Raw genomic sequence first — 27,025 nt, 5'->3', positions numbered from 1 at the left:
TTTTTATCTTCATCCAAAACCCTATCATGTGACCTTCAGGTTGGCTGGCTGTCCTTGACTATCCAAACTGATTTCTTGTGACCCTTTTTCAAGTTCACTTTCCTCCTCCCAGCCTAGCCTTGCTGTCATTCAGGGAACTCAACTCCAGTACTGTGATATGACTTATATACTTGTTTCCCTTATATCTGATTTATTTCTATTTTTTCAAAGTACATTTAAGTCTTCCTCAAGGGCTTCCCTAAAATTTTTACCAAACATAATTACATAGTGTCTTATACACATCTGTTCCATATATATTGTTTTTGATTCTATACTTGGCTGGAGCACATATGACATGAGGTGAAAGAGGCATTCAATGTACTTGTTGACCCATTAGCCCTTTTTACACCTATCTAAGTTGCTAAGCAGTAAAATGGTTTTATTTAAATGAATACATTTTAGTTCCTACTCTTTTTTATCTTGGAATCTCAACATAACTAAAAGATGACTGTTGCAGATCATCACATCATTCATTCATAAATGCTCTAACCAGGAATTTTGGAAAGGAACACTCCAAACAGAGGAAAAAGTATGAGGATCCCACAACTGAAAGGAAAAATCAGTGGCATGTGACAACTTCTTAAATGTAGAAGGTGAACCAAAGATGCTTCCAAGTGTTAGATTAGAATCTGGTGAACTGGGGAATGGTGGTTACCTTGGCAGAGAGGAAGAAAGTAAGGAGAGGAAGTTGTTTGAGGGGGATTATATTTTAATTTTTGAATGGTAGAAATGTCCATCATTCATTCATTCAACATTTGAGTGATTTTAAGGTGCTAGGAGGCAGTGTTTCCAAGTCTGACAAAAACAAATGTGAACATCAGAGAGGGTCCACCGCCCTATGAAATTTATATTCTTCCTAACAATTTAACATAAACATACAAATAGGAAATTATTACTGGTTTCTAGGAAGGGACTTGCTGTTGTGTGAAGGTAGAAATCAAGCCCTAGTATGAATGAGGGAACAAAAGAAGTAAGGATCACTCTACAAAACAAAACAAAACAAAACAAAACAAAACAAAACAAAACAAAACACCAAACTAACCTTAGACTGAACATTCAGAGAGAAACAGGATGAAACCTTGCAGACTGACACCCTGGTGTGTGTGTCTTACTGCTCCTCCCGTTATCTCATTCCTCTGAACCTCCGCTAAGATGGAGGGGAAACCTCTACAACTGCACAAAAAACAAAGAGCCAGGAGGCCGCATGTTGGGGATGTGGAAGGGGTTTGTTTGGGCACATTCTGCACAGGCTGTGGAATCTGCAGGGACCACGGGAGGAGCGGAGGCCTAGGGAGCCGGGCTGGCAGTGCGCGAGGAAGGCCAGCAGTTACTTTTTCCTCCTGCCCATTGTGGTCTCGCTTCGTGAGGACAGCGTAGGAGGGAAACACACCCGGGTGTCTTCCAACGTCAACACTCCCCTCACAGCACCCTTCCCCTCGGGTTACCAGCATGGGAAGACTTCCCTAAGCCCTGAGCTGGGTGTCCTATGCCTGGATTCAGTTCCTCTCCTTCTACCTGGAATCAGCTTCCGGTCCTCCAGGCTGGGGCTCCGTCCCCTTGCCCTCCTCTCAGTCGCTGAGCCTGAGTCCAGGTCAATCTGGAGCCTGGCTCTGATGCCACCAGCTGTGGGTCACAGTCCCACCACCTCCTCCCTGGGCTCCATCAGTTCGCTGGGGAGAGGGTGCAGGAAGCACTGGGCCTACGGGGTTAGCAGCCCACCACACACAGATCCAACTGGGGGCAGGTGCAGGGGAGGACCACCGAGCTTCCATCCTCTGTCCTGATGGGTTGCCCACCAGCACCAACCAGACACACTCTGAATCCTATCTTTTCACCCTTTAAGGAGGCTCATTACGTAGGCAACAGTGATTTTGTCCTTGGCCTCTGGTGATTGAATTGTGTTTCCAGCCCGTCTCCACCTTCTGATCCCTGGTCTGGTTTATCTGGCCATCCTCCCCACCTCGTCCTTACGGGATTTCCAAAAGCCAATCTGTTAACATAAATTCAGGCCCCGTGGGAGGGGGTTATGACCAACAACATACACCTTAAGTACTCTGATCGCTTGGGAAATTCTAGGGGCTTTAAGGAGCCTTGTGCCCTGACCTGGGACCAACAACAAATACATCATTTCTTTTTGTAAATCATAGTATCCCAGAGGGAGGATCACCTGTGGAGAATGAGGGCACAAAGGACGAGATTGGGTCTGCAGAAGAGTAGGGATGGTAAGGGAGGTGTAGTGAGACCACCCCTGAGAAACCCCGGGGCAGATGACTGAGAGGGAGCACCAAGTACTAGAGGTGCACAGGTTAGAGCGAATGCTCCAGCAAGTCCCTCTCCTCTCCACGGCTCAGCATTTACTTCTGTAGCTCGTGGCATGGATCACAGGACGACAGAAACAGTATGAGGACAGAAGCAGGGAATGGAGGTGGGGCTGGGATGGAAATGGGAGGTGGGGCTCTTGGTGGGATGCTGGAAAAGCCTGTGGGGCTTAGTGTCTCCAGCTGTGAAACGGGGGTGAGGTGGACATCAGAGTGCAAGCCCCACAGCCTGTCCTGGTGCTTCTGCCGCAGTCTGGCATGGTAGTGCTATGGGATGGAGGGACGGGGCACATCTGTGATGGGGGCTGAGAACCAGCAGCCGGGTATCCCAGCAAATATCTCAGCAGGTGTCCCAGCAGGTATCCCAGCAGATGTCCCAGCAGGTGTCCTACCAGGTATCCCATCAGGTGTCCCAGCAGGTGTCCCACCAGGTATCCCAGCAGATGTCCTAGCAAGTATCCCAGCAGGTGTCCCAGCAGGTGTCCTAGCAGGTGTCCCAGCAGGTTCCCACCCAGTATCCGAGCAGGTGTCCTAGCAGGTTCCCACCCAGTATCCCAGCAGGTGTCCCACCAGGTATCCCACATGGTATCCCAGCAGGTGTCCCAGCAAGGGACAGTGATCTTCCGGACTGAAAGGCAAACCCGCACCCTCGAGGAAGCAACCACGGACTGGCGTTGGCACCAAGCTGTGCCTTCCCAGGCCCGCGACTCCACGACGCCGGCTCTCCGCGCAGACGGGGCTTGGACCCACGGGCACGCCGCGTGGAAGGGCTGAACCCCGCCCGCGTTCACAGCACCCCCCCCCACCCGGGCGGAGTCCTGAGGACAGTCAGCGGCCTCCTGGCTACGGTCAGGCACACGTGCGCCCCCGCCCCTGCCCCGCGGAGCCCGTTCTCCAGGCCGCCGGCCACTATCCTGCACAGGAGCGAAAACGCAGCCAGACAAGGCAGGGCTCCCTGGCCCCGCCGCCTGGCCCTGATCCTGCTCATGCTCCAACTGTGGGGTTTGGAGCCCCAACAAGGGTCTCCCCCACCCCAGGCACAGAGCAGGATTCAGACACCCCAAAGTGAATACATCAAATGCCTAGTGCTGCATCGTGTGGACACAACTGTGATTCCCTAAAAAACAAACCAACCAACAAAACCCCAAACAATAGTGTAGTTAGAGGGAGTAGCTGCTGTGGTCCCTGCCGTGTGTGTCTCCCCTGTGACTTGTGACTGTGAGGCCAAAGCTCCAACCCCATTTACTTCCTGGTGTCTTGGCTGCTGGCGGTCGCCCTGACCCAGGGATCTGGAACTGTCAGCTTCCCGATGGATGCACGTCGAGAGCCAGGGGCCAATGATAAGACAGGAAGGAAGGAGCTCCTGCTTGTTTTATACGTTTCTGTTTGACTTAGGAGATAATTATAATGCAGATGGATGCTCCTATTTTAGACAAGGTAGTAAATCAGTGTGAAATATAGGATTCGGGAAAGCCATTTGCCACATAATTACGATTTCTTAAAACCCCTGGTTCACTGAATACGAGAAGCTGTAATCAGGGAATATTTAGCAACAGCATCACTCATCTTTTTTGCTCTTGGAAGGCCGCTGGGCAAATCTAAGTCACCAGTGTTTTAAATACTATTAGTCACAAAGTTTAACTACCATTAGCTGAAGTGAAGCAAGAACATCTGTTGGCAGTATGGGATGTAGCTTCGAGGTGGGGGGGTCACAGAGTCAGGACACAAGAGTTGAATCATGGTTCAGCTTCCTTCAAAGTCCCGTGTCTCCCGCAAGGAAAGTGCATTTGTCACCCAATGCCAGGGTGTAAAGGTGTGAGAGCTGCATCGACAGAGGAGGAAACCAGGAACAGCACAGGGATTCGGAATCAGAAAGTGAGACGATCGATCGCCCGGGGACCCACAGGGGTAGTTAGAAGGGCTCTGAACTAGTGTAGACGCCGCTCCAGCGGCCAGCAGAGTCCCACGGGTGCAGGTTCCCCGGGTACCAGCTGGGCAACGTCTCTTGGCACCTGCCGGCCAGGTGAACCCGAGGTGGCGTCTTTCGGCGAGTTCCCGGGCTGCCGCTCTGGCCTTTGTCAGCTAGAGACACCCGAGTTGGCTCCCCGCCCTTTCTACACCCTCCGAGACCTTGCCACCGGCCGGGGTGGAGGGCAGTCCCAGCAGGCAGCCCCAGGGTGAACCCTGTGCCTGCAGCCGGAGCCTCCTCAGGGCACAGCCTGGGTCCCCCCTGCCCCCCGTTTGGGCTCCACCATTTATCTGTGTGTAGATGATGGGCCCTGACCGCTGGCTGGCGGCGGAGGCTCCCCGATGTCGCACCTTGGAGCAACGAGTCTGCAAGGATCGCAGCCCCGCCGCCGCCGGGCCTGCCGACCACCGGGCCACGGGCCTCTTCATCGCCGGTGTCACCTGCGCGGCTCTTGTCCGCTACACCCCTCCCCGTGTTGGACACAATCGCAACTACAATCTCAGAAACAATTTTGGACTCTGCCCCATTTGCGAAACAAAATAAAACAAAAGCAATAGTAAAGAGGTCATAAGGGTTCCCAGAGAACGGGAAAGCAGGGAAGGTGTAAGGTGACCGGGGGAAGAGATCCGCCAGCCGTCCAGAAGACACCCGGCGGAGGCCAGATAAAGAAAACTGAGGCCCGCCTGTCCTCTCATTTTTCCAGTCCATGTTCCAGGGCCTTGGCTTAGCACCTGCCGACGGACTAGTTTGTTTTAATTGGAAAAAAAAAAAAATCTGTCAGTGCAAAATGCAAAAGTGACTTACATTTGTGATAGTTTTACATCAGCGGTTCTCCACCAAGACCTCCTGTCACTACGCTTCTCTGGAAGTTCGATACTTTGAATATTTAAGTACAAGTCATTCCTATCAAATAAAATGTGTTCATTTTTTTATTTTTAATTAATCAGAGAATTATCTCTGAGCTGTGATACTCAGGGCTTCCGAGGAGCATACAATAATTGAATAAAGATATAAAAATAAGGTATAATTATAACTAAGGTAAAGAGATTTCTAATTTTAAGTATCCTGCATAACCTTTTACAAGCTCTTTAAAAATATCCCAACGTCCCAAGGAGCCCCGACAAGTACCATCTCCGGTGCGCCAATTACTTAAAGATCCCAAATTGAAAAGCAGTGGATTAAACTAGTTCAAACTGATCTAATACGTATATTATGCCTGCCCGGAGAAGTGCGTGCCGTTATTCAAGGTAGCCTCGCTGCCGAAATGGGTCAGAAAAGAAGATGCTGGGGCCCTTGCCAGCAATTTTTCCCACCCTTCTTTCCACTCCGCGAGTCGGCACTGCTCCCGGCTCGAGCCGGCGCGGGCGGGCGCCAGGTGGACTCACCGGCCTGGTTGGTGGTGATGCTGACAGCGGCGAACTGCCGCGGAGGTGAGCTCAGCTCTGACACCCCGTTGGTGGCGTCGATCTCAAAGGTGTAGTTAGTGTGAGCCAGGAGGTCCGTCACCGTCACCGTGGTGTTGGCCAGTCCGAACTGTCGGGGCAGGAAGCGGACATTTGGGCTGCACGGCTCACACTGCTGTACGTTCCACCCACATTTCCTACATATGACATTGAAGGTGACATCCTTCCGGCCTCCCGTGTCCAGGGGCCAGCTCCAGTCCAGGATGACTGAGGTCTCGTTGATGTTGGAGATGACATTTCTTGGTGCAGAGGGAGGTCCTGCAAAGCAGTTCAACAAGGACTGATGAGCCTCACTGCTGCTTTCCACTCCCAGGGCCGTAGATAACCTACAGGGGCACCGAGGGAGCTAAATAGCCATCTTGCCTCTATTACCCACTGCACTCGTCCTTGGGGGGTCCACGAGCTTATAGACGCAAGGGTTCAAGAGCGCGGGCCTCCCTGGGCCACGAAGGGGGGAGTTCTGGCTTGAGGCTGGAGGCGCGCTCCCCAAGGCCAGCAAGGGAATTCACTACTAAATTCAATGCCCTTGCGGATAGTTATGAAAACTTTCCTATTAGTTTTATAAATCTCAGTCCTTTTTCCCTATGACCTATGACCAGCACGTAACAAGAGGGAATAGAAATGTAAAAGCGCAGATCCCACAGCTGTCGCCTCCCTATCCCGTCAAATGTAACACAAGACGGAAACCAAGATAAAGAAAATTCTCTTTCTTTCTGGGGGTCCTGCCGCAGGAAGTGCTCTAAAAACTCATTCGTGTTGCGTGATGAATGTCGCATGTGTGGTGAGCCAAGCGTGGGGAGTGAAGCAAGGGAAGCTTTCAGTTTGCATGTGGATAACGGAAAGAAATGGGCCAAATGCTTTAAAAAAATAAAAATAAAGAGGCACAATAACAAGAAGAAAACAACAACAACAAAATAAACCAAACATGGAAGCATGGTTTGCAGCAGAACTACTCACGGGTACAAGCCATGGATGGAGGGTCTTTGTCTGCTCGGAAGTAATTATTCTCACACCTGCAGTTCACGGAACCATCTTCGTGGGTGGAACTGTGCGGTGGGCACTTGGCACACTTCATGTTACCGTCCGAGGCCTTGTAGAAACCTGGTCGGCAAGCTACAAACAAAATGACTTGTTTTAAAAGCCTGTGGTCATTTTGAAAATGTATTTTTGAAAATATGTAAAGCAGATTTCAGAATGTTAGGGAATGCATGCACTAGGAATAAAAATTCGTTTTTTTTTTTTTTCCCTCCCAGGATTTACAGAAGCCCATCCTGTGGCCCAGTGTCGTTTCTCCACATATACATCTGAATTTGCACCAACTCGTAAGGGGAAAAAACCTCCGAAGATTTAGATTATTTTGGCACTAGAGTGTGATGAAATTTCCAGCTCGTGTTTTCACAGCTTTCCTTGGCATTGAGCTCTTTGTGGAGAAAACACAGCAAAGCCATGTCACCATGTAGCCGTTCCCTTCTAGAACATGATGCCATGTGCACACTCTGAACTGCAGTGAGCACTGCATTCCACACGCCACTGCTTTTCACTGGTTTCTGTGTACCGCTCTCGCAAGCGTAAGCAGCCGAAGGAACAGATCATGGCTTCGTTATTCTATCATTCTTTTTTTTAAAAAAGATTTTATTTATTTGAGTGAGAGAGAGAGAGAGAACAAGCAGGAGGGAGGGACAGAGGCGTAGGGAGAGGCAGGCTCCCCTCTAGCAGAGGCCTGATGGACACGGGGCTCGGCCCCAGGACCACGACCTGAGCCCAAAGCGCTTAACCGACTGAGCCACTATGTTAAGAATCTTGATGCATGGTTCTCGGGAGCTATGTCTTTTTTTTCCTTCTGCCTCGACAGTGTTGCACCTTAACTTCTATGGCAATGGCTTGAATGGAAGATTAATGTATTTCCTTGTCTGTATCTCAAATACATGGGAGGTATAATTTTTATCTAAATTGATCTACCTGTGAATTATTACTAGATTACAAGGTTTTTTTTTAAGATTTTTTTATTTTAGGGATGCCTGGTGGCTCAGCGGTTGAGCATCTGCCTTCAGTTCAGGTCCTGGGATCCGGCCCCACCTCTGGCTCCCTGCTCAGGGGGGAACCTGCTTCTCCGTCTGCCTCTCCGCTGCTCCTCTCCCAACTCACGTTTTTTTTCCTCTCTCTCTCTCTGAAATAAATAAATAAAATCATAAAAAAAGATGTATTTATTTTAGAGAAAGACCCTGAGATCATGACCTGCGTTAAAATCAAGAGTTGGCTGCTTAACCCACTGGGCCACTCAGGTGCCCCTCAATCAAAACTTTTTAAGTAAGTGTGTTTTCTTTTTTTCTGGACTTCTCAGAATGACATTTCTTAAAGCCCAATGAACTGGTCATGAACTATCGATTTCAGCCGCCCATTTACTGTTCTTTATGTATTTATTTATTGCTCTTACAGAAATATGCCTCCACTCTATTATTTTTGTTTAATCTTATGTAAGATTCAAAATACTGTAATGTTTCCTGGGATTCAATTCCAGAATTACATTGACAACGGAAATCACAGTGAAAACCCTACCAAGAAGTCTCCTGAAATTGTTTTGAGGATTTTGAAGGTCCCAATTTTTAAAGTTTCCCCCAGATTATCTTTGGAAGTCAGTGATTTCTTAAATCTCCACTACTTAATATCAATGCTACATTGAGATTTGATGGCATAGAGCTCTGACATGTAAAATATTCCCTATACATTTTATCATTGAATCCCAGAATTCTCCTGTATCAACTTCATAGTGGGAATAACAGGTTATCTGCACACAAGTAAAGCCTCTATGGACAAACCTTAACTTTTATAATCATTAAAAGCATTTTGAAAGATAACACATTACATCCAGAATATCTTCCCACTGGACGTTTCTTGAGAAACACACCGCCGAGAGAGATACGCAGTCAGGATGCACAGTTACACTAACTAAAAATGATAGCGATCGTTAACCTAATCTTGCTATTTTCTAGTTTTATTAAGAATGGCTGCACTAGGGTTATCTTACATTACATTGAACAGCTTTTGGTGCCACATGGACGGCCGCTCAGATAAATTCTATCACCCCAACCAAACACGAATTAGGTGTTGAACACTGTTCTTGAGCACTGGTTAGAAACTTCCACTCATATCTCATGTCATATCGCCTGGGGGGGAATGATATAAAGTACAAACAAACCATGCACTTAACTTCTGGTTTCAATTTAGCTCATCGAGCGCTTTTAAATTTGCAAGAGGGCAAAGCCGAGTCTTTAAAAGATTGGGTTGCAGTGCTTCATTTTGTGTCTTTGGTTGCTTATAAGTTTATCTGTATGATTTTATTTGAGGTTTTTACTGCTTTTACAACATTTAGCATAAAGGCATTCACTAAACACTCAATCACTTTTTGTTAATATTACGAATGGCTATACTCGGACATTTAAGGAAAATACAAGGCAGTCACGTAATCACTTCTTAGCTACAGCACAGGACTTGTAATAATAACAGGAAAGTAGCTATAGTTTGTAAACCGAAAAGTTAAAAATGTGATTCATACTAGTAACTAGACTTTCTCTAAATACGATTCAATAATCTTAGATAAAAGGAAAAGGTACATAGACACATATATATTCAGTCTAATAAACGCTTGTCCATCATTTACTGGTGTTCAAGGCCTCTGTTAGCCTTGAAGATACAGACGTCCCTGATTCTGTCCATTCAAAAGGGCCTTTGCGATGGAAAGCAGGCACCAGGCATTTCACTCAGGCCACGTGGAGCAAGCATTCCATTCTGACTGAGCCATTGGAAGGAACCACAGGGAGGGAATCCCATGTGAGCAAGATTGGAAAATATAGTAAAAGTTGGCCTGTAAATAGCAAAATTAAATACACAAATAGATGAAGGGAAAGACAAGCTGTTAAGCTGAGGAACACGGTGGGTGCCATGGGTCGCATGCTGAACACCTGCTTTCTGCTTGCTCATAGAAGGTGACCTTGCTCAGAATCGCAGTGGGCCGAGTCCTCCCTCACACAGACGTGGTCGTTATGGGTGGCCAGTGAGCACCGAAAGAGGAGCGGAGAGATACAGACCGAAATCTGATGAAAGTCTTGGAAATACCTTTTTTTTTTTTTCTCCCTAAGAAGATGGTCCAAGTGTAATGGAAGCTGCTTTAGCTGCATTAGTCCCATTGATTCTCAGTGTAATGGTTTATGTGCAACAAAGGCCAAGAAAAATAATTGTGGAACCTGAACCTGCTGATTCAGCTAGCACCTGTCTCTCAAGATTTCTTATAAGGGTGGAAAAATAACACCCTATCTGTTTAAGTCGCCACAGGCAAGCTTCTTATCCCTGCAGCATAAAGTATTTCTGAAGGATGGAGGGCACATGGAGAACGCAGTTGAGGGGTACAGCCGCGATAGCCCCTGCTTTGCATCCTCTGGCCCCTGTGGCTAGCTGCTGGGCTTTACCCATCCAATGTGCTGGTATTCATCAGATTTCAAGCATGTGCAGAGTACAATAATAGACCCTAAATAGTAATAGTGTAGACATCCTTACTCTTTCTGAAAGACTTTCGTATGTACCATCTCAATGGAATCTCACAGCAGTTGTATTGAAATTATTGGGTCAGATACTAATCTATTCACTTTACAGAACGGACAATTGAAGCACAAACAGAAGAAAAATAGTGTGTCCAAGATAACAAAGAATTCAATGGTATGATCTGAAAAAGAGATTTTTCTGCTGTAACTGGAAGCAAAGTATTCTCTAAAACCATGGAATCTTTTCCTACTAATTCTAAGCTGCCCTTATGATGTTGAAGAATAGTCATTGAAAACTGATTTAATTAAACAGATGCAAGTCTTTTGCCATCTACTCCTAGTAAGAAACTATTTCAGAAAGGGCAATGTTTTCTCATCATCCCCCATTTGATGCCTAATATTTTTATGGGGAGATGAGCAAAAGTGTTTCTTCTTTCAGTTGTCAAATTCAGGAATAGCACAACCCACACTATATGTGGGAGTCACACAAGTACATTTTTCCATTCTTGCTAAAAGTATGATCTTTAAATCTTCTACTGAGACTGCCCAACAAATTTGAGACTATGACTCAATAATTTATATTCATTAATAAAATTATACTGGCAGGAAACTCTTTAAATGTATAAGTCAAAATTCTTTGTATAGCATACTTACTTCTGAATTTTTCTCATCAACAATCTCCCTTGTAGTCAATTTGTGCTTAAATACTTATCTATTATACCATCTTCATCTTTAAAAAATTCCCCTGGAAGAATTAGGAATTTTACCTCTAAGGGGCATTAATACTCGTGTTTTAGTATCTTTTTTACAGTAATAAAAGCAACAATTGTTATTTGAAAGAACCTCCTTTCTCCTTGAATGGAAAACTAGTGATAAAACAATCAGTACATTTCCTTCATTTAAGTATTATTTCAGAGACTGAGAAGGTTCCGCAAAAAAAAAAAAAAAAAAAAAAAAAGGTAAAGGAGTAGAAAGTAATGTTTTCTTCCATTACTCAGGGGAAATTTTAGTCAACTTATTATAGAATATCAAAGAAAAAAGAATAGACAAAAGCATACTAAGTCAGATTTATCCAAGTTTATGTTATAAAATTTAAAAAAACCCACAATCTGTAGATAGTTAAGGCCTTCCCTGGTGCAGGCCAGCTCTTAAAGCAATATTCATGTAAGGTGGATAAACACATATTCAAAACCTCAGCGGTTTGGTGCTGCCTTCAGCCCGGGGTGTGATCCTGGGGACCTGGGATCGAGTCCCACGTTGGGCTCCCTGCATGGAGCCTGCTTCTCCCTCTGCCTGTGGCTCTGCCTCTCTCTCTGTGTGTCTCTCATGAATAAATAAATAAAATCTTTAAAACAATAAAAAAATAAAAACAAAACCTCCACCAAAAATGACGAATTCTGATTTACAAATTTCAGGTAACCTAGCGTATATGTTCTTATCAGCCAAACAACTGGTAAAATCATTTCGCAGATTTCAGTCCCGGGGTAGTGAAACCAAAGAGCAGCTAAACTGTTTCATGTCACTTGGGTGGAGGTAAATTACCACCCTACTTTTTGCAGAAATGTTTTATTCCCCTGTGTTAGTGAAAATTTTTGAAGTAGTTAAATGGGGCAGAAGCTCTCATCTTTGATTCTGTGTTGATAAATCAGAGTAAGATGATCCATGAGTCTAAATTAATAACCATTCAAAACCAGCCAGAGGTATCACTTCCTCAAACCCTACTAGATAGCAGCCCGGATTTCTTAAGTAATGCGACTTATTCATACGATGTTTGGATTTTGTTTATGCATTTTCCCCAGACAAATATGTATTAATCTCCCAAAGGACCTAGACATTTTATTGTGTCCAGTCTTACAGGGATAAAAGCTACAATCCTAGCTTTAAAAAGATCAAATCCATATGGCACGGTTATTTTAGAGATGGACCTCCTTGCTTGAAAATGTGAGTGCTATGGTAACTTTCAATATGATATTTTAATGTTATCTTCACCAAGAAATTCCTTAATTTCTTTTCTTTTAATCCCAAGACTTCAAGTTGTTTTCAGCATCCTATAGGAAGAGCACTGGACTAGGAAGGAAGAAATGCAGGTTATGATCTAGTCTTTTCTGCTAATTAGGTATTATCTCAAAGTCATTGACAAAGAATATTCAAGTTTTAATGAGGTGACTTCTTCTTCTATAAATAAGTCTGAAGTTCCATTTGCAGTAATTACCATGTGTTCCCAGGTTAGACCCTGAACAATATAGAGACAAGAGTTACTTCCAATTCATCTCCTACTCCAAGTGTCCAGTACATTGTCCAGCACCCGGCAGCTGATGAGATATGCATTTTTGAAGTGATTGAGCACCTGCAAACCAATTGTACTCTCTACTCTTCTATTTTTTCATTTGTCAAGTGATGGGCATTGACTAACTTATCTCTATAAACTCTTCAGGTTGACATTTTATTTTTTATTTTTTTTAAAGATTATTTATTTATTTATTTATTTATTTATTTATTTATTTATTCATGATAGGCAGAGAGAGAGAGAGAGAGAGGCAGAGACACAGGAGGAAGGAGAAGCAGGCTCCATGTAGGGAGCCTGACGCAGGACTCGATCCTGGGGTCTCCAGGATTGCGCCCCGGGCCAAAGGCAGGTGCTAAACCTCTGAGCCACCTGGGGGATCCCCCAGGTTGACACTTTAAAAGATCAATATTTTTTGTACCAAAACTTGTAAAATTCCTAGAACTTTCTAAGTAGGAAAAAAAAAAAAGGCAGATCGACGTATCTTCACTTCCATCACAGCTTTAAGGATAAAAATTAACTACTGAGGGTACCTGGATGGCTCAGTGGTTGAGTGTCTGCCTTTGGCTCAGGTCGTGATCCCTGGGGTCCTGGGATCAAGTCCAGCATCGGGCTCCCCGCAGGGAGCCTGCCTCTCCCTCTGCCTATGCCTCTGCCTCTCTCCCTCTGTGACTCTCATGAATAAATAAATAAAATCTTTTTAAAAAGTAAAATAAAGTAAGCCACTGAAATTATAAAATCACACAGGGCAACAAGACAAAGAAAATAGTTCTCTTCTGACTTCAAAGAAATATCCTTGAAAAAGAAATAACAGATTTTTATACTCTTTTCAGTGTTTTTCTGTATCAAAGCAATAGGTATTCAGAGGGCATGCTGATTTTGTGATTGGATGGGTTGAAAAATAAATTGACCACTAAATTAATAATTCCCTATTTCATACTTAACCAATGGCACAATAAAACTATATTTGATTTTATGTACATTTTAGATAGAGTAGGATGTTAAAGATTTTGAGAATCTTATGGGAATGAATAAAAATAAAATTATTGATATTATGCTCTTTAATTTTGTAAGATGTAAGATGATGTGTTTTTTGTTTTTGTTTTTGTTTTTTTTAGATTTTATTTATTTATTCATGACAGACACACAGAGAGGGAGAGAGAGAGGCAGAGACACAGGCAGAGGGAGAAGCAGACTCCATGCAGGGAGCCCGTCATGGGACTCGATCTCGGGTCTCCAGGATCACACCCTGGGCTGAAGGCGGTGCTAAACCACTGAGCCACCCGGGTTGCCCTGATGTGGGTTTTTTAATGACAAAAATGAGCACAAGATTGAAAAAACAATTTAAAAGAGAATACATTTGTCTTCTGTTACTCTGCAGTGAGGTTGTCTTTTCCTTGATAATCTAGATTTTAGTTCCTCTAGTTTACATGCTGAATTCATGAGAATATGCTTGCTCATTTATTGAATACATCCCCAAACTTATTGAAAAGTCCCAAGATAGGCCACAGTGGAGCCAAAATGATAACACCCTTGCAAAATGTTAATTAGCTATTGAGAAACACTAAAAATATGAATAATAGGAAGCCAAAATAATACCAATTTGTAGTGAATGAATTAAAAATATTCCGGGAGTCTGCTGATTCCATATCTATGAAGAGGTAACAATAAAACAGGAACTAGTGACTACAGGTCAATAGGTGGGTAAAAAAACAATAAAACAGGAACTAGTGACTACAGGTCAATAGGTGGGTAAAAAACCAAACTATCAGCTTTGGAAAATAACAAGGAAAAAGTATGAAATATCATCATGAGCACTATGTATACAATGAATAATTATAAAAAAAGCTTCAAGAAAGAACCTTGGCCTTATTCCCAAAGCACATAACATACTTTCTTCTCAGTCATAATTAATGGGTTTGAGCTCCGCTGATAGAGAGAATGGGTAAAGTTACCATAGTGAAAGGAAAACAAATGCACTTAGTAAACCAGGGTGGCTACTGTTGAAAGAAAGTAGACAGCCTTTCAATTGCAAAGTGAATTTTGTCTCCAGTTGACTAATGTGGTTGACTTTTAAGAGAAAACATGGTCCTAATTAAGGGTTAAAAGGCTCATTTCAATTTGAATTAACTTTAAATTAAAAAATAAAGCTGTTGGTAAATAGGTCCCTTTTAGTATTCAGACTTGAGCTCCACGTACACAGGGCTATATTATCAATTCCCAGCCATAAACACAAACTAATGACCAGAACCAGCACTGACTAAACAGATGATTTCCTGGCCTTGCAATTCCAGGCCTGACAGGGTCTATTTGCCGGTACAAGGTCAAAGCAACTGTTTATTCCCAAAATGAGCTGCAGTCCACAGTCCTACAGGAACTCTATTCTTTGCCATTTGAATAGAGGTACAAGGCTTTGAGGCAAGACCGAGGCATTTCAATACACTGGAAGTGGCTACGTTCAGTCATTAAAGCCTGCCTGCCATGTGCAGCATTTATAAAGTGATCAAGTGTTTCCTTGTTCTGTTCCTTCCACTGTTCGATAAAAAAAGGCAGACGGCAAAATGCCACCACACCATAAAACACAACAGGATCAGGCAATCTAGTGTGGCTCAAAGATGGCTTAGTAACAAGACTTCATTGTGCTTGTTGTGGTTTGATCAGGTTCAGCAGGACAGGTGCCAGTGACACTGCGGTACGTCCAATGCACGTTTGCCACAAAGGGAATGCGGAACAGCCCCCGATGCTAAGGACCTTGTGTCCGGCCAGCTTTTCAGTTGTCTTCCACTTTCAGGGAAGAACCGTGAGTCCTAAGAGTAGCACTGCTTGAGCTTCTCTGTCCGTAATTATCCATGCCCAGAGGAGACCCATGAACCAGGTCTACGAACCCACAGGACTGTGTACATAATGACACGTAAACACTAAAGGAGGGGAAAAGGAGAGAGAAGAGGGAATATGAAACAGAAAATCCTTTTTATGGGGTTCTGTGATGGTGACTGTAAAATGTGCAGCACCTAAATCCATAGTCATGGCACACTGAGAGACAGCCTGGAAAAGACTTTCAGAACAGGTCCAAAAGTTTTCTTTAGATCAGACTAGCACCGGAAATGTCTAAGAAAATTATTCCTAGGAAGGGATTTTCTGGAGAAGGTAAATCACTTCTATATTTAAGAAGTCCTATAGATTAGCATTCTCCAGGCTGCCCTGGAACCTAGCCAGAGCACGGAAGTCAGCAGCCCAATGCTTCTTTTCATGAACTAATTTTAGAATAGAATTTCCATAACATGTTTGTAATCACCCAGAGTAGGAGCCCGAGACACACATCATGAAGACTTAGATGAAAAAAAAAAGAAGAAGAAGAAGAAGAAGACTTAGATGTGATTTCCAAAGGATCTATTGCATGTGAATGCATGAAGCACAAATATGTAATACGGACAGATTAGAAAGAACACTGTCTCATCTCAGAAAAGTGGTTGAACTAAGCCATGGTCATACATTTTCACAAACAAATTATATTATATTCATACATTTATCCGATGGAGCTGATGTCTTGCACAGAAAGGCGCTCATGACACTCTTCTGGGAAAAGCAGGATAAAACAATAAATATGGAATGCTGTTTTTATTGTTTATCTACACTTACGTATCATCCTTATGTGTGTCTAAGGACAAACAAAAACTAAGGGGGTTTTTGGAAGGGAAAAGACTGCAGCAGGCACACACAGCAAGGCCACCTCGCCTGCGTCCATGGGCATCGTGTGTGAGCTGCACGCTGGCAGAGACTCACATGGGGAGCAGCCCCAGGCCTCCCACTCCCACCGCGGTTCTCACCACTTCCTTTCCTGCTCTACTGCTCTAGGTCTGGCCCTTTTCCTCTTTTCTCTTCTTTAAAGAATGCAGCACGGGGGCCGGTTATCGTCAGCTGTGAGCCTGGACAGCTCCACGAACGAGACTCTCACCCTTGGTTTTTGTTTTAAAGGACTTTCTTTCTTTTCTTTCTCTTCTTTCTTTTCTTTCTTTTCTTTCTTTTCTTTCTTTTCTTTCTTTTCTTTCTTTTCTTTCTTTCTTTCTTTTCTTTCTTTCTTTCTTTTCTTTCTTTCTTTCTTTCTTTCTTTCTTTCTTTCTTTCTTTCTGAGAGACACGGAGAGAGAGGCCGAGACCCAGGCAGGGGGAGACGCAGGCTCCTGCGGGGCCCAACGCGGGACTCGATCCCGGGACCCGGGGTCACGCCCTGGGCAGAAGGCAGGGGCTCAACCGCTGAGCCGCCACCGGATCCTGTCTCTCACCCTTTGGATCTCGAGTAAATATGCCTCCCCCGGGAGCATTCACACAGCAAATTGCACAGTTTTTCAAATTCAGGATTTAATGGAAAGCCTATACAAGGTAAAAAATTCAGAGGAAGAACAAAAAAAGAATTCTGCGCGTGCTGCAAGACAGCGCGAAGGCAGGCGCGATCCTGGTTCTAGGGCTAGTTGTCCGCGTGCCCGAAGAGAAGACCACCACCGAGACCTGGGAGAAACGGTGACATCATTATATTTTATCAGAAGTCCTTTAGGTTTGCTTTACTTTCCCGGTAAGTTTATTTTAAAATAATGTCTTTTTTTTTTTTTTTTTTTTTTTAATCCGGAGCAAAGACCTCTCCAACTTTCAAACTTGCACCTTAATTCATCGTATTATCCTATCAGTTTCTCAGTCCATTTCTACCTTGTGAAAATTATTAAAATGATGTTTGATAATATTGTGGTCAAACATAATGGGGTTGGGATCCCTGGCTGGCGCAGCGGTTTGGCGCCTGCCTTTGGCCCAGGGCGTGATCCTGGAGACCTGGGATCGAATCCCACATCAGGCTCGCGGTGCATGGAGCCTGCTTCTCCCTCTGCCTGTGTCTCTGCCTCTCTCTCTCTCTCTCTCTCTCTGTGACTATCATAAATAAATAAAAATTAAAAAAAAAACATAATGGGGTTAACATAAACCTATGATGTGTCATTTTTATGTTGAGTATTCACTTGATTAGGACAGCATATAACCAACTAGACGTGAGCAACTTAAAAGCACCCAATATGTGCTTTGAACGCCTTCACAGCTAACACTTGTAAGGTAACAGAAAAAAAAAGTGAATTAGTTTAATTCTAGGGTCTCTTTCTTCATGTATTTTTATGTTTATGGTAAATACTTGCCCTGAGATTAAAAAAAGGGGGGGGGATTTCTACTCAACATATTCTGAGATTTTATTCCCTAAATGGGTAAACGTGAACTTCACAAAGAAAACATAATAAACAAATAGAGGCCCATAAGTAGATGCCCACGGGGTCCACAAAACTATTAGTCAAACAAGCAGTTCATCAAAATTTCCACCAATCATCTATTTTGAAACTGTTAGGGAGGACAGGTATCTATGACCGTCTAAGAACCTGAAGAACACAGGTGTCCCCTCCACGTAAGGAGACGAACGCCATTCCTGAGGGTCCCCAAGCAGCGCTCCTGCTACCTGCCCTACCCGACAGGCTTCCCGGGGGCAGACCCAGGAATGCCCCGCTCTCCTGGGGGGGTCCCTCACCTGGGGGGTTGGAAGATGCTCTCCTGGGGGTCTCTCTTCTGGGGGGGTGCTCTCCTGGGGGGGTCGTTCTCCTGGGGGGGCACTCTCCTGGGGGGCGCTCTCCTGGGGGAGGCACTCTCCTGGGGGGATGCTCTTCTGGGGGTGTCGTTCTCCTGGAGGGCGCTCTCCTGGGGGTCGCTCGCGGCCTGGCCGCGCGGAGGCCATCGGCTGCTCTGTCCACCTGGGGCGGTAACCAGAGGGGCCTCCAGGCGTGGGCGCGTCCGGGCCGCCCCGTCTGGCTGTGCGCCCGCCCCTGGTCCTGTGCGGCTGGAGGTGAGCAGGACGCAGAGGCCGCACGTCAAGGCCGAGGCCGCGCAGGTGCCTGGGCTGCGAGAGGCCGCCCTCGCCTGGTGGCCGCGGCCCTGCAGAGCGGTCTCCTTCAGCGGCACGTCCGCGCACGTGTCAGCCGGTGGCCGTGGCGGAGGAAAGTTCTCGTGACTGGGGACAGCCTGCGCCCCGGGCGCTCCTCGCGGCCTGCGCGGTGGCGCTTGGCGGTCGCCCCTTGCTCTGTGCTCTCCGGGGCCACCAGGAGCTTGTGGCGGGGGCGGAGCGCAAGCTCGGGGTGTTTCCCACCCAACCCCGCGGCCAATGCGACCCCACTTTATGGCTCTAGCCTCTGGACGGGAGAGGCTGCGGGCAGCCGGGGAGAGCAGACCGTTCAACTCTGTCGCACAACTGATAGGCCTTTTTCACTACAGCGCGCCCTTGTACTCGGGTTCTTCAAGGTGCCGGCTGGAGACTAACTGCTCAGGGTGCCCGGGAGTGGCAAAGCAGGGCTTTCCCAAGGAGTGGGGTGGATTTGATGCACGTGGGAACCATGCCTCGCACAGCCTTCCGCGGGGCCTCTGGGCGTACCTGCCACTCCCACTGTGCAAGAGGCCCACCCGAGCAGCAGCAGATCCAGAACCAGGAAAGTTGCTATTGATTAGGACTGGAAAACAGATCTAAAACGCCTGCACATGACCTGTAGCAGCTGGACCCATACCCCTTCCCTCCGGGGAAACCTTGGTTTCACAGTACTCTCCGATTATTTGATGACCGGTAGCAGGGAGCTAGGCCTCAAGCACACCATCCCGTTTTGTGACTAAAGAGACATCAGTACTACCTGACACAGCCCAGGAGCCCGGCCCAGCGGCCACTCTGACCACCGTCACATTGCACACTCCACATGCTTACAGGCCATAGAAATTCCCCACCACCTGAAGTCCTTCCTTCCAACTGTCCTCAGCTCAGTTGGTAAGTGATGCATCTTACAAAGCGACACAGTTACCAGGCTGACATGTGGCCTGAATGCTGAAGAGATAATCCTGCTTTCACAAAACATGTGTATCAGTAACATTCTGCTCCCTAAAGCTCAGCTCCCATTGTATTGCTGTGCTGTGACAGAGGAGGCAAGAAGCGCCCCCTGGACTTGCCCCCTTATTCCGTGGTGCCTACTAGGATGCCTGACTCACAGAAGGCGACGGATACACCTTGCGAGAAGAATGCAAGCTTTCATCCCTCCAGAGCAGCGCCCTATTGTGTAACACATCCCACGCACAATTACTAGGTTCAACCGCTCATAAACATCTCAGAGTAAATTTCCCTATAGAGTCAGTCTCATGCTATGAATAAATTATAAAACTTCATGCTGAAAAAAAATGGAAGAAGATGGACATTTTTTTCTGAAAAAAATATGTATTCCATTAGGAGGTAAGTGCAGAAATACATAATGTAATATGTATAAGATACACACAGTATGTAATTATACATACAACTAATAGTGATCATAAATTGTACCTAAAAGCTAGAAATAAAGTTTCTTGTAAACATTTCTTTTGAGGGCAGCCTGGGTGGCTCAGCGGTTAAGCATCTGCCTTTGGCTCAGGTCATGATCCTGGGGTCCCAGGATTGAGTCCCACATTAGGCTCCCCGCAGGGAGCCTGCTTTTCTCTCTGCCTGTGTCTCTGCCTCTATCTGTGTCTCTCATGAATAAATAAATAAAAATCTTAAAAAAGTAAATACATAAACATTTCTTTTGAAAAAAATCCTTGCCTTATGTCTAAACAAATATCCCCAGGATAAAAGAATACATAAGGCGTATATCCTAAAGCAACCTTGTCTCCTGAATAAAGCTATAAAGTTAGTTGAGAACAAAAAGGGGTAGTGGATTTCCAACTGAGTGGTAATAATTACGGTATGTGTGCCACCGAGTCCTAAAGCTGAGCACTATCAATTTCCGTGGTGCATACAAAGGACTACAAGATTCACGTGATGTGATGTGTCAGACAGGAGCAAACAGTGGACAGCAGCTCATTCTGGGGTGAGAGTTCCTCGAGGCAAGAGTTTGGAGAGCTTTGAAGGTGAAAGAAAGAAAGAAAGAAAGAAAGAAAGAAAGAAAGAAAGAAAGAAAGAAAGAAAGAAGAAAGAAAGAAAGAAAGAAAGAAAGAAAGAAAGAAAAGGTGGAACAGGGAGCCTCCCCCCGTGGAAGGGCCCCGCGCAGGAGGCGGGCCGCGAGATCATTCCCGCTCCCGTGGGACACACGCCCTGACCGGAGGGAAGAACGGAGGAGACGGGGACCCCTGGGGCAACGCGGGTTAGAGACGTCGCGCCGCGGGGGGAGGAACAGCTGCGAGCGCGGGAAGGCGTGTCCTCGCCTGAGATCAGCCTCCAAGGGACACTGACGGGTCTGGCGATGGAAGGGACGCAGAGCGCAAAGTGGGAGCAACCCTACGACGGGACGCCCAAGCTTCTGGATCGAGTTGTTGGGAGCCGGTCCTGTTCTCTGAGCTAGGGAAGGGGCCTAGGCCGCAGCCCCCGGAACGCGCCGTCTGGTCTGTAAAAGTAAGGGCGCAGCGCCTGAGTCCAGGTAGGCCGCCCTGCGGTGGCAAGGAGGCGACTGCTGCGCTAAGCTGGGTGGCAGTCGTCATAGCTGCACCGCAAAGAAACGGGTTCCACCATTCGCATGTTAAGGAAAATGCCAACTTCAGTCTCCTCCGTCCAACAGGCTTTCGTTTACGGACAAGAGATGAACTTGGTTCTCAAAAACCTGGGTTTCCAGAGAAGCCGACACGATCAAGCGATCTCTAGGAGGTTTTTTTGTTTTTTTGTTTTTTTGTTTTTTTTTGTTTTTTTTTTTTTAATGTAAAAAGATTACAATAAGGTATTGACAGAGAAAGCCTGCGGGTCACAGACACATTTAGAAAAACAGCGTCTTGGAGCACCCGGGTGGCTCCGTTGGTTACGCGTCTGCCTTCGGTTCAGGTCGTGACCCAGAGCCGGGATCGAGCCCCACGTGGGACCCGGCTCCGCGGGGCCTGCTTCTCCCTCTGCCCCTGCCCCCTCTCGTGCTCTCTGTCTCTCTCAAATAAATACAATCTTAAAAAAGAAAACAGTGTCTTTACTGAGTTGGGTGATTCTTCTTAGAACGGAATATTGATTTTGGTTTGTTTAGGAACCAGATACTTGGATTTTAAAACAGAAAACCGGGATCCCTGGGTGGCGCAGCGGTTTAGCGCCTGCCTTTGGCCCGGGGCGCGATCCTGGAGACCCGGGATCGAATCCCACGTCGGGCTCCCGGTGCATGGAGCCTGCTTCTCCCTCTGCCTGTGTCTCTGCCCCTCTCTCTCTCTCTCTCTCTCTGTGACTATCATAAATAAGTAAAAAATTAAAAAAAAGAAAAAAATTAAAAACAGAAAAACTTAGTCCCATGGACTCCAACATCCGCCGGATTTTTCTAATACACACGACTTATCCCAAAGCAAGAAGAGGAGAAAATTTATGAGCACATCAACGAAAATATACCATGACTATTGAACCAACAATTTAAAATGCAACCTGAAAGTTGGAAAATCAATAGGAGATATTATTTTGATGTGCCTATTATAATTGTGGGGAATGCAGTTTCTGACGGCTCCTTTCAAATCTTGACTCCACCCTTTACTGCCTACACAGCGGAACAGGTTAGAGTCCTTTCATATTGGCCCCTCTGTATCTGTAAAATGGGAACCGTAAGAGAGTCCTACCAAGATTTATAGGAATTAGACAAGAGCACAGAAAGTTTCAAATACACATTAGCAAATATTAATATATATTTGAATATAAGCAACTAAATATAACGTGCACCAACATTTTAAAAATCTATGGCATGGATCAATAAATTTCTCAGTGTACTTGAACAATGTAAACCACATTTGTCTTTTCTTGATTTTCTACTTATGAGATGTGTTAAGCATTTGCTTCTCCTTAAGATATGATTGCAAAAAAAAAAAAAGATATGATTGCAATATCCGTCTCCATTAAAATTATATATTTTTCAGAGTATTCATGAATATATACCACAAAAGAGCACCCTTTAGTCCAAGAATGTTACTGACAGATGTTGGGCCAGTCCCTCACTGCATCCAATATTTCCAACCACCTCTTCATGACCCTAGAGATTTCCGCAGCTATCTTTTGTCTACACAGCTTCCTACTTAACGTACACAAACCAAAGCAATGCTTTGCCCTTGGTTCTTTGTTGACAGGCCAGTCCATCGCCCTACATGCTACAAACGCCTTTATCCTCCTTTGAAGTCCTCATATTTACTGGTGGAAGGACCAACACCGAACCGGCCCCTCAGAGGTAATTAAAATGATCACCTCCAAGTCGTAGCTCAAAGCCTCTTAGCTTCTGTATTCAGATTCACGCTTCCCACTCCGGACATGGGCAGTTTTTTATTTATATTTTCTTGGCTGCCATATGCACGAACCAACACTTACACACTTGGCTGACTTCCCTCCACATCTTGTCTTCACTTCTTGAAGGATCTTTCTCTTCCTGGGCTTCAAAATAAATCTGACTTTGAAATTCTTTAGTTTTCCTGAGGCTTATTTCTCCCTAAGTACGGACTGTTGCTAAGGTGATACCGATCTTTTTACCTTTCAGCCCCTTGTCCAAATCTGTATGATGTTGGCACTGACCAATGTCTCCCCTGCCTGATAGCTTTTCTGACAGTTAATGAGAAGTAAAAGGCTGGAGCTATTAGTCCAAATCCTAGGGGATAAGTGTCCAGATTACAGAAACCACATTCACATATGGCAATAATTGGCAGCTCTTTTAGGTGATCACAGCCTTATTTCCAAAGAGCCAATGGATACTTGAATAATTCCTTGGTGCCAAATAGGAAACTGTCCCGAGTAAGATAAGTATATACTGATTTTTTCCTGGTACAGTTATTGCTTTTTTTCAATGGACTTTTCCACTAAAAGCTTAAATAGTTTACGCCAAAATTTATATGATTCTACCAAAATTCCAGACTTAACTCTTGGCAATTGAAACCTGAGAAATAGGATACTTCAGTCTCACACTGTGTAAGGTATTATAGACTTACATCAACAGAAGCCAATATGTTTATACATCCAAATACCACAGCAGCATTAGGAGTAGCAGCAGCTCAGCTTTGTAAATAATATTCCTTCAAGAATCTGAATACCATTTATAGAATGCTATTTTAACTAATCTTCCTCCCTCTTTTGATTTTCGGAGGTCGCACAACATGAAACATTTATTATGTTTCATCTATGTAAAAACATTTATTAATTTAATACTTAAAGATTGAATTGTATGTGCAGTAAGTCATGTATCCTTCCAAGTCCGCTCCTTTGCCCAGGCTGGTTTTCAAGGCTCTATTGTACTCATTTCTGTGTCTCTCTAACCTTTCTGGTTAATCACACTTGGTAATAAATGAACAACCCCCAGACTCACAAGCCTTCAAGACGTGAGTTGAACACTGCAGGAAGGAAGGAAGAGGAGATGTTTAAAGGAACTGCTGGATTAATACAGTGATTTCAGAACATTTCTTAGAGCAGAACGCGTTTCACTTAATATTTAGATTTTTGACTTACTATTATTTCAGTTTGAAGTGTGACTGCAGGCTCCATCTTCAACTCTATCTTTGGGTGAAGGAGGAAGAGCAACCCCAAGGCTGAAGGGCAGGAGACCTGTGCTGGGTCCCGAGAGCACCTGCCTCGCGGAGCCCTATCGAGGTCACGGCCTCTGGCGCAGAGCCCAGCCTCAGGGGTGGCAGGGAAGAGGCGACGCCCCTTCCTCCTTCAGCTCACCTGTCGCTGCCGCTGGGCTCGCAGCATAGGACTCCGAGCTACTAACACATCTCTCCTGAGCCGGGACAACCGGGCTGCATGTACTGCTGATAATATTCGACTCTCCAGACGTGTTCCCACACTGAGCTCTGGGCACAGTCTAAGATGACAAGCCAGTGCTACAAACTCTCTCGTGGAGGAACAGAAGAAAAAAAAAAAAACACTTCTCCTTGAATTTATATTATCCATTGTTTTTTCCTCTATCGATGGCGATAGGAACAGGATTGATTTTTAAATAGCTGGTAGGATGTTGATTCCATTTTAGGAATTCCTTTTTAATTTTACGCATTAAATTTATGGAGAATTTTGTGGCGTCTGTTCATATAGATAGGTTGTTACTTACTCCTCCTATGAATAAAATATTTTATTTTTAGTCAGTAGTAACACGTCTGCACGTAAAATCCATTAATGATTTTTCACGAGTTATAAAAGACTTCCAGATACTTCTTGTGATGTTGTATCTCTATAATCATTGCTAGTGACCTAAAACTAATTTTTGTTAATTAGGATCTTAAACAAGCATATAATTAAGTTTAAACAAGGATTAAAAACCCTTGCCATGTAGCTCCATGGTTTAAAAACAATCACAGATAGTTTTATATAAAATCCCATATCCTAGACTAAATAGACCTCCTCATGTATTTAGCATTAGTCTCCCAGGATTAGAAGATGATACAAGATGGCTCAATGATTACATTGGAAAATATGTTTCCCCTAAAGCTAAGATGATCCCTGTAGTCACCTTTAGTTTAGTTTTTTTTTTTTATTTCAAGTTACTCTTTCATTTGCTGAATTTCTATTCCTCTGTGTCAACTATAACTTGAAAATTAAACACCTATGGGACACTAGGGAATAGCATGAGATGAACACTATTCTGACCACAGCTGGAGGCCAGAAATGCTGCTGTACCAGATGAAGCAAAAGACTGGGGGGTCTGGGGAGCGGGACAGCAGGGAGTTGGCACTTGCATCTGGTTTCCTCCACTATTTTCTATTTGAATTCTAGGTAATGCACGAATGCCTATCATTCTTCTAAATATAAAACACTGTGTATAATCATACAAATGAAACAATGAGCTACCCTTCTTAGAATTACACAATTTTTTTTCGATGTTAGAAATTTCTAGTACTCAGAATTCTGAATACTTGGAACATAGCCATTGCTTAAATACATACTTTTTTTTTTTTTTTACAATAACAGAAAAATATCTTCTTTATTATATGTGTGTATAATGCACACCATTACTCTGGAGATAAACTTAAGAGTATTTTACATTCATTTCTACACATATTTATAAGAAGCAGATTAAGAGTGATTTGTATACCATGAGCTTCTACTGAAAACCTACTAACCTTTGTAGGGAATTTACGTGTTTGCTTAGCATTAAAGAGAGAGAAACTATTTCACAACTTAATGGCATCAGTTTGTGCGATCTGAGGCCCCCATTTCCACAAAGGATCAGCCTGTGTCCTGACAGGATGAGTTTGGGGCAAGGCCTCTCCTCAAGAAGGTGTCTGATGGCGGCATCACTCTTCTAGTTTTAGTTTTCTCACGATCCTGATCCGTATCATCACTGTTTGGTTCTTCTGTCTGTAATTTGAACATCTGCGTATACTTTGATCTTAGCATGTTATAGTCTCAGGATCTCTCTGAGGGTATCTCAGCCCTATTTCACTGAAAATTCATTGAGAAAAGGGATTTTGTCCTAAATATCTTTGTTTATTAGATATCCTAACATTGCTTGATACGAAATGGGTAATGTTTACTGGAACAAATTAACATGAACTCACACATACATGTACATACATGTAGGGTATGTGTGTCCATGTGTGCATTCTGGGCGGTGAGGACGCATGCCATGTCCCAGCGGGAGCCCCCCTCCTGATCTCTCTCCAGCCCCTACTCCCAGCCTCAGTCTCTAACCAAAGTTCTTAGATTCTAAAGGAAAATATAATTGAGAAAAAAGAGAAATTACACTTATGAACAGAAATTTAGAAAAATGTTTACATTTTGTTTTTTTGTTGTTTGCTTTTGTTTTTTTAAATTCTTCTTAATTTTATATTTAATTTAATTTTATTTTAATTCCAGTTAATCAACATACAGTGTTATATTAGTTTCAAGTGTACAATATTGATTGAACATAAACTCAGTGCTCATCACAAGTGCCCTCCTAAATCCCCATCATCTATTTCCTTCATCCTCCCACCCTCCTCCTCTCTGGTAATCATCGGGTTGTTCTCTATAGTTAAGAGTCTGTTTCTTGGTTTGTCTCTCTCTCTTATTTTTGCCTTTGCTCATTTGGCTAACTGCCTACGTTTTGGAACCTGGAAAGTGTAAATGATACTGGGAAGGAGTTATGGGAAGTGGCGAGTGGAATATATGCATACTGAGGTCAATAATTTTAACAAAAGCCTGGGCAAGAGTAAAATATTCTGAGTGAAATATGAAAAGGGTAAGAACTGGGGAAGTATGATTTGAGCTATCAGACTTTTGGCCTAGAGAACATTGACACGTCATTCCTTTAGGGGTGTGTGTGTGTGTGTGTGTGTGTGTGTAATTCTGACTCCACAAAACTGTTTAAATGTAATCCACAAAATTTAAGCATCTGTGTAAGGTGTTGCACATGTTCAGATATGTGTGCTGTAAGAAAATTCTTTACTATAGCAATTCTTGTGTTTCATAACTGTCTCATCCTCTAGTAGTGT

General features: G+C 44.4%; 1 protein-coding gene across 10 annotated transcripts in view; it reads right to left on the bottom strand.

Moving 5' to 3' along the window:
- The window catches only part of EPHA3 (EPH receptor A3), a 350,038-nt gene that overhangs the window by 136,334 nt on the left and 186,679 nt on the right, over positions 1-27,025 (bottom strand). For all 10 annotated transcript variants that reach the window (XM_049105248.1, XM_035709836.2, XM_035709834.2 and 7 more), the window contains 2 exons: positions 6,747-6,902; positions 5,712-6,047 (listed from right to left, as the gene is read on the bottom strand). In XM_049105248.1, coding sequence (XP_048961205.1) covers positions 5,712-6,047; positions 6,747-6,902 — 492 coding nt within the window. The remainder of the gene's footprint in view (positions 1-5,711; positions 6,048-6,746; positions 6,903-27,025) is intronic.

This window comes from Canis lupus, chromosome 33 (genome assembly GCF_003254725.2).
Source record: "Canis lupus dingo isolate Sandy chromosome 33, ASM325472v2, whole genome shotgun sequence".
NCBI classification, from domain to species: Eukaryota; Metazoa; Chordata; class Mammalia; order Carnivora; family Canidae; genus Canis; species Canis lupus.
This window is presented reverse-complemented; position numbering and strand designations above follow the sequence as displayed.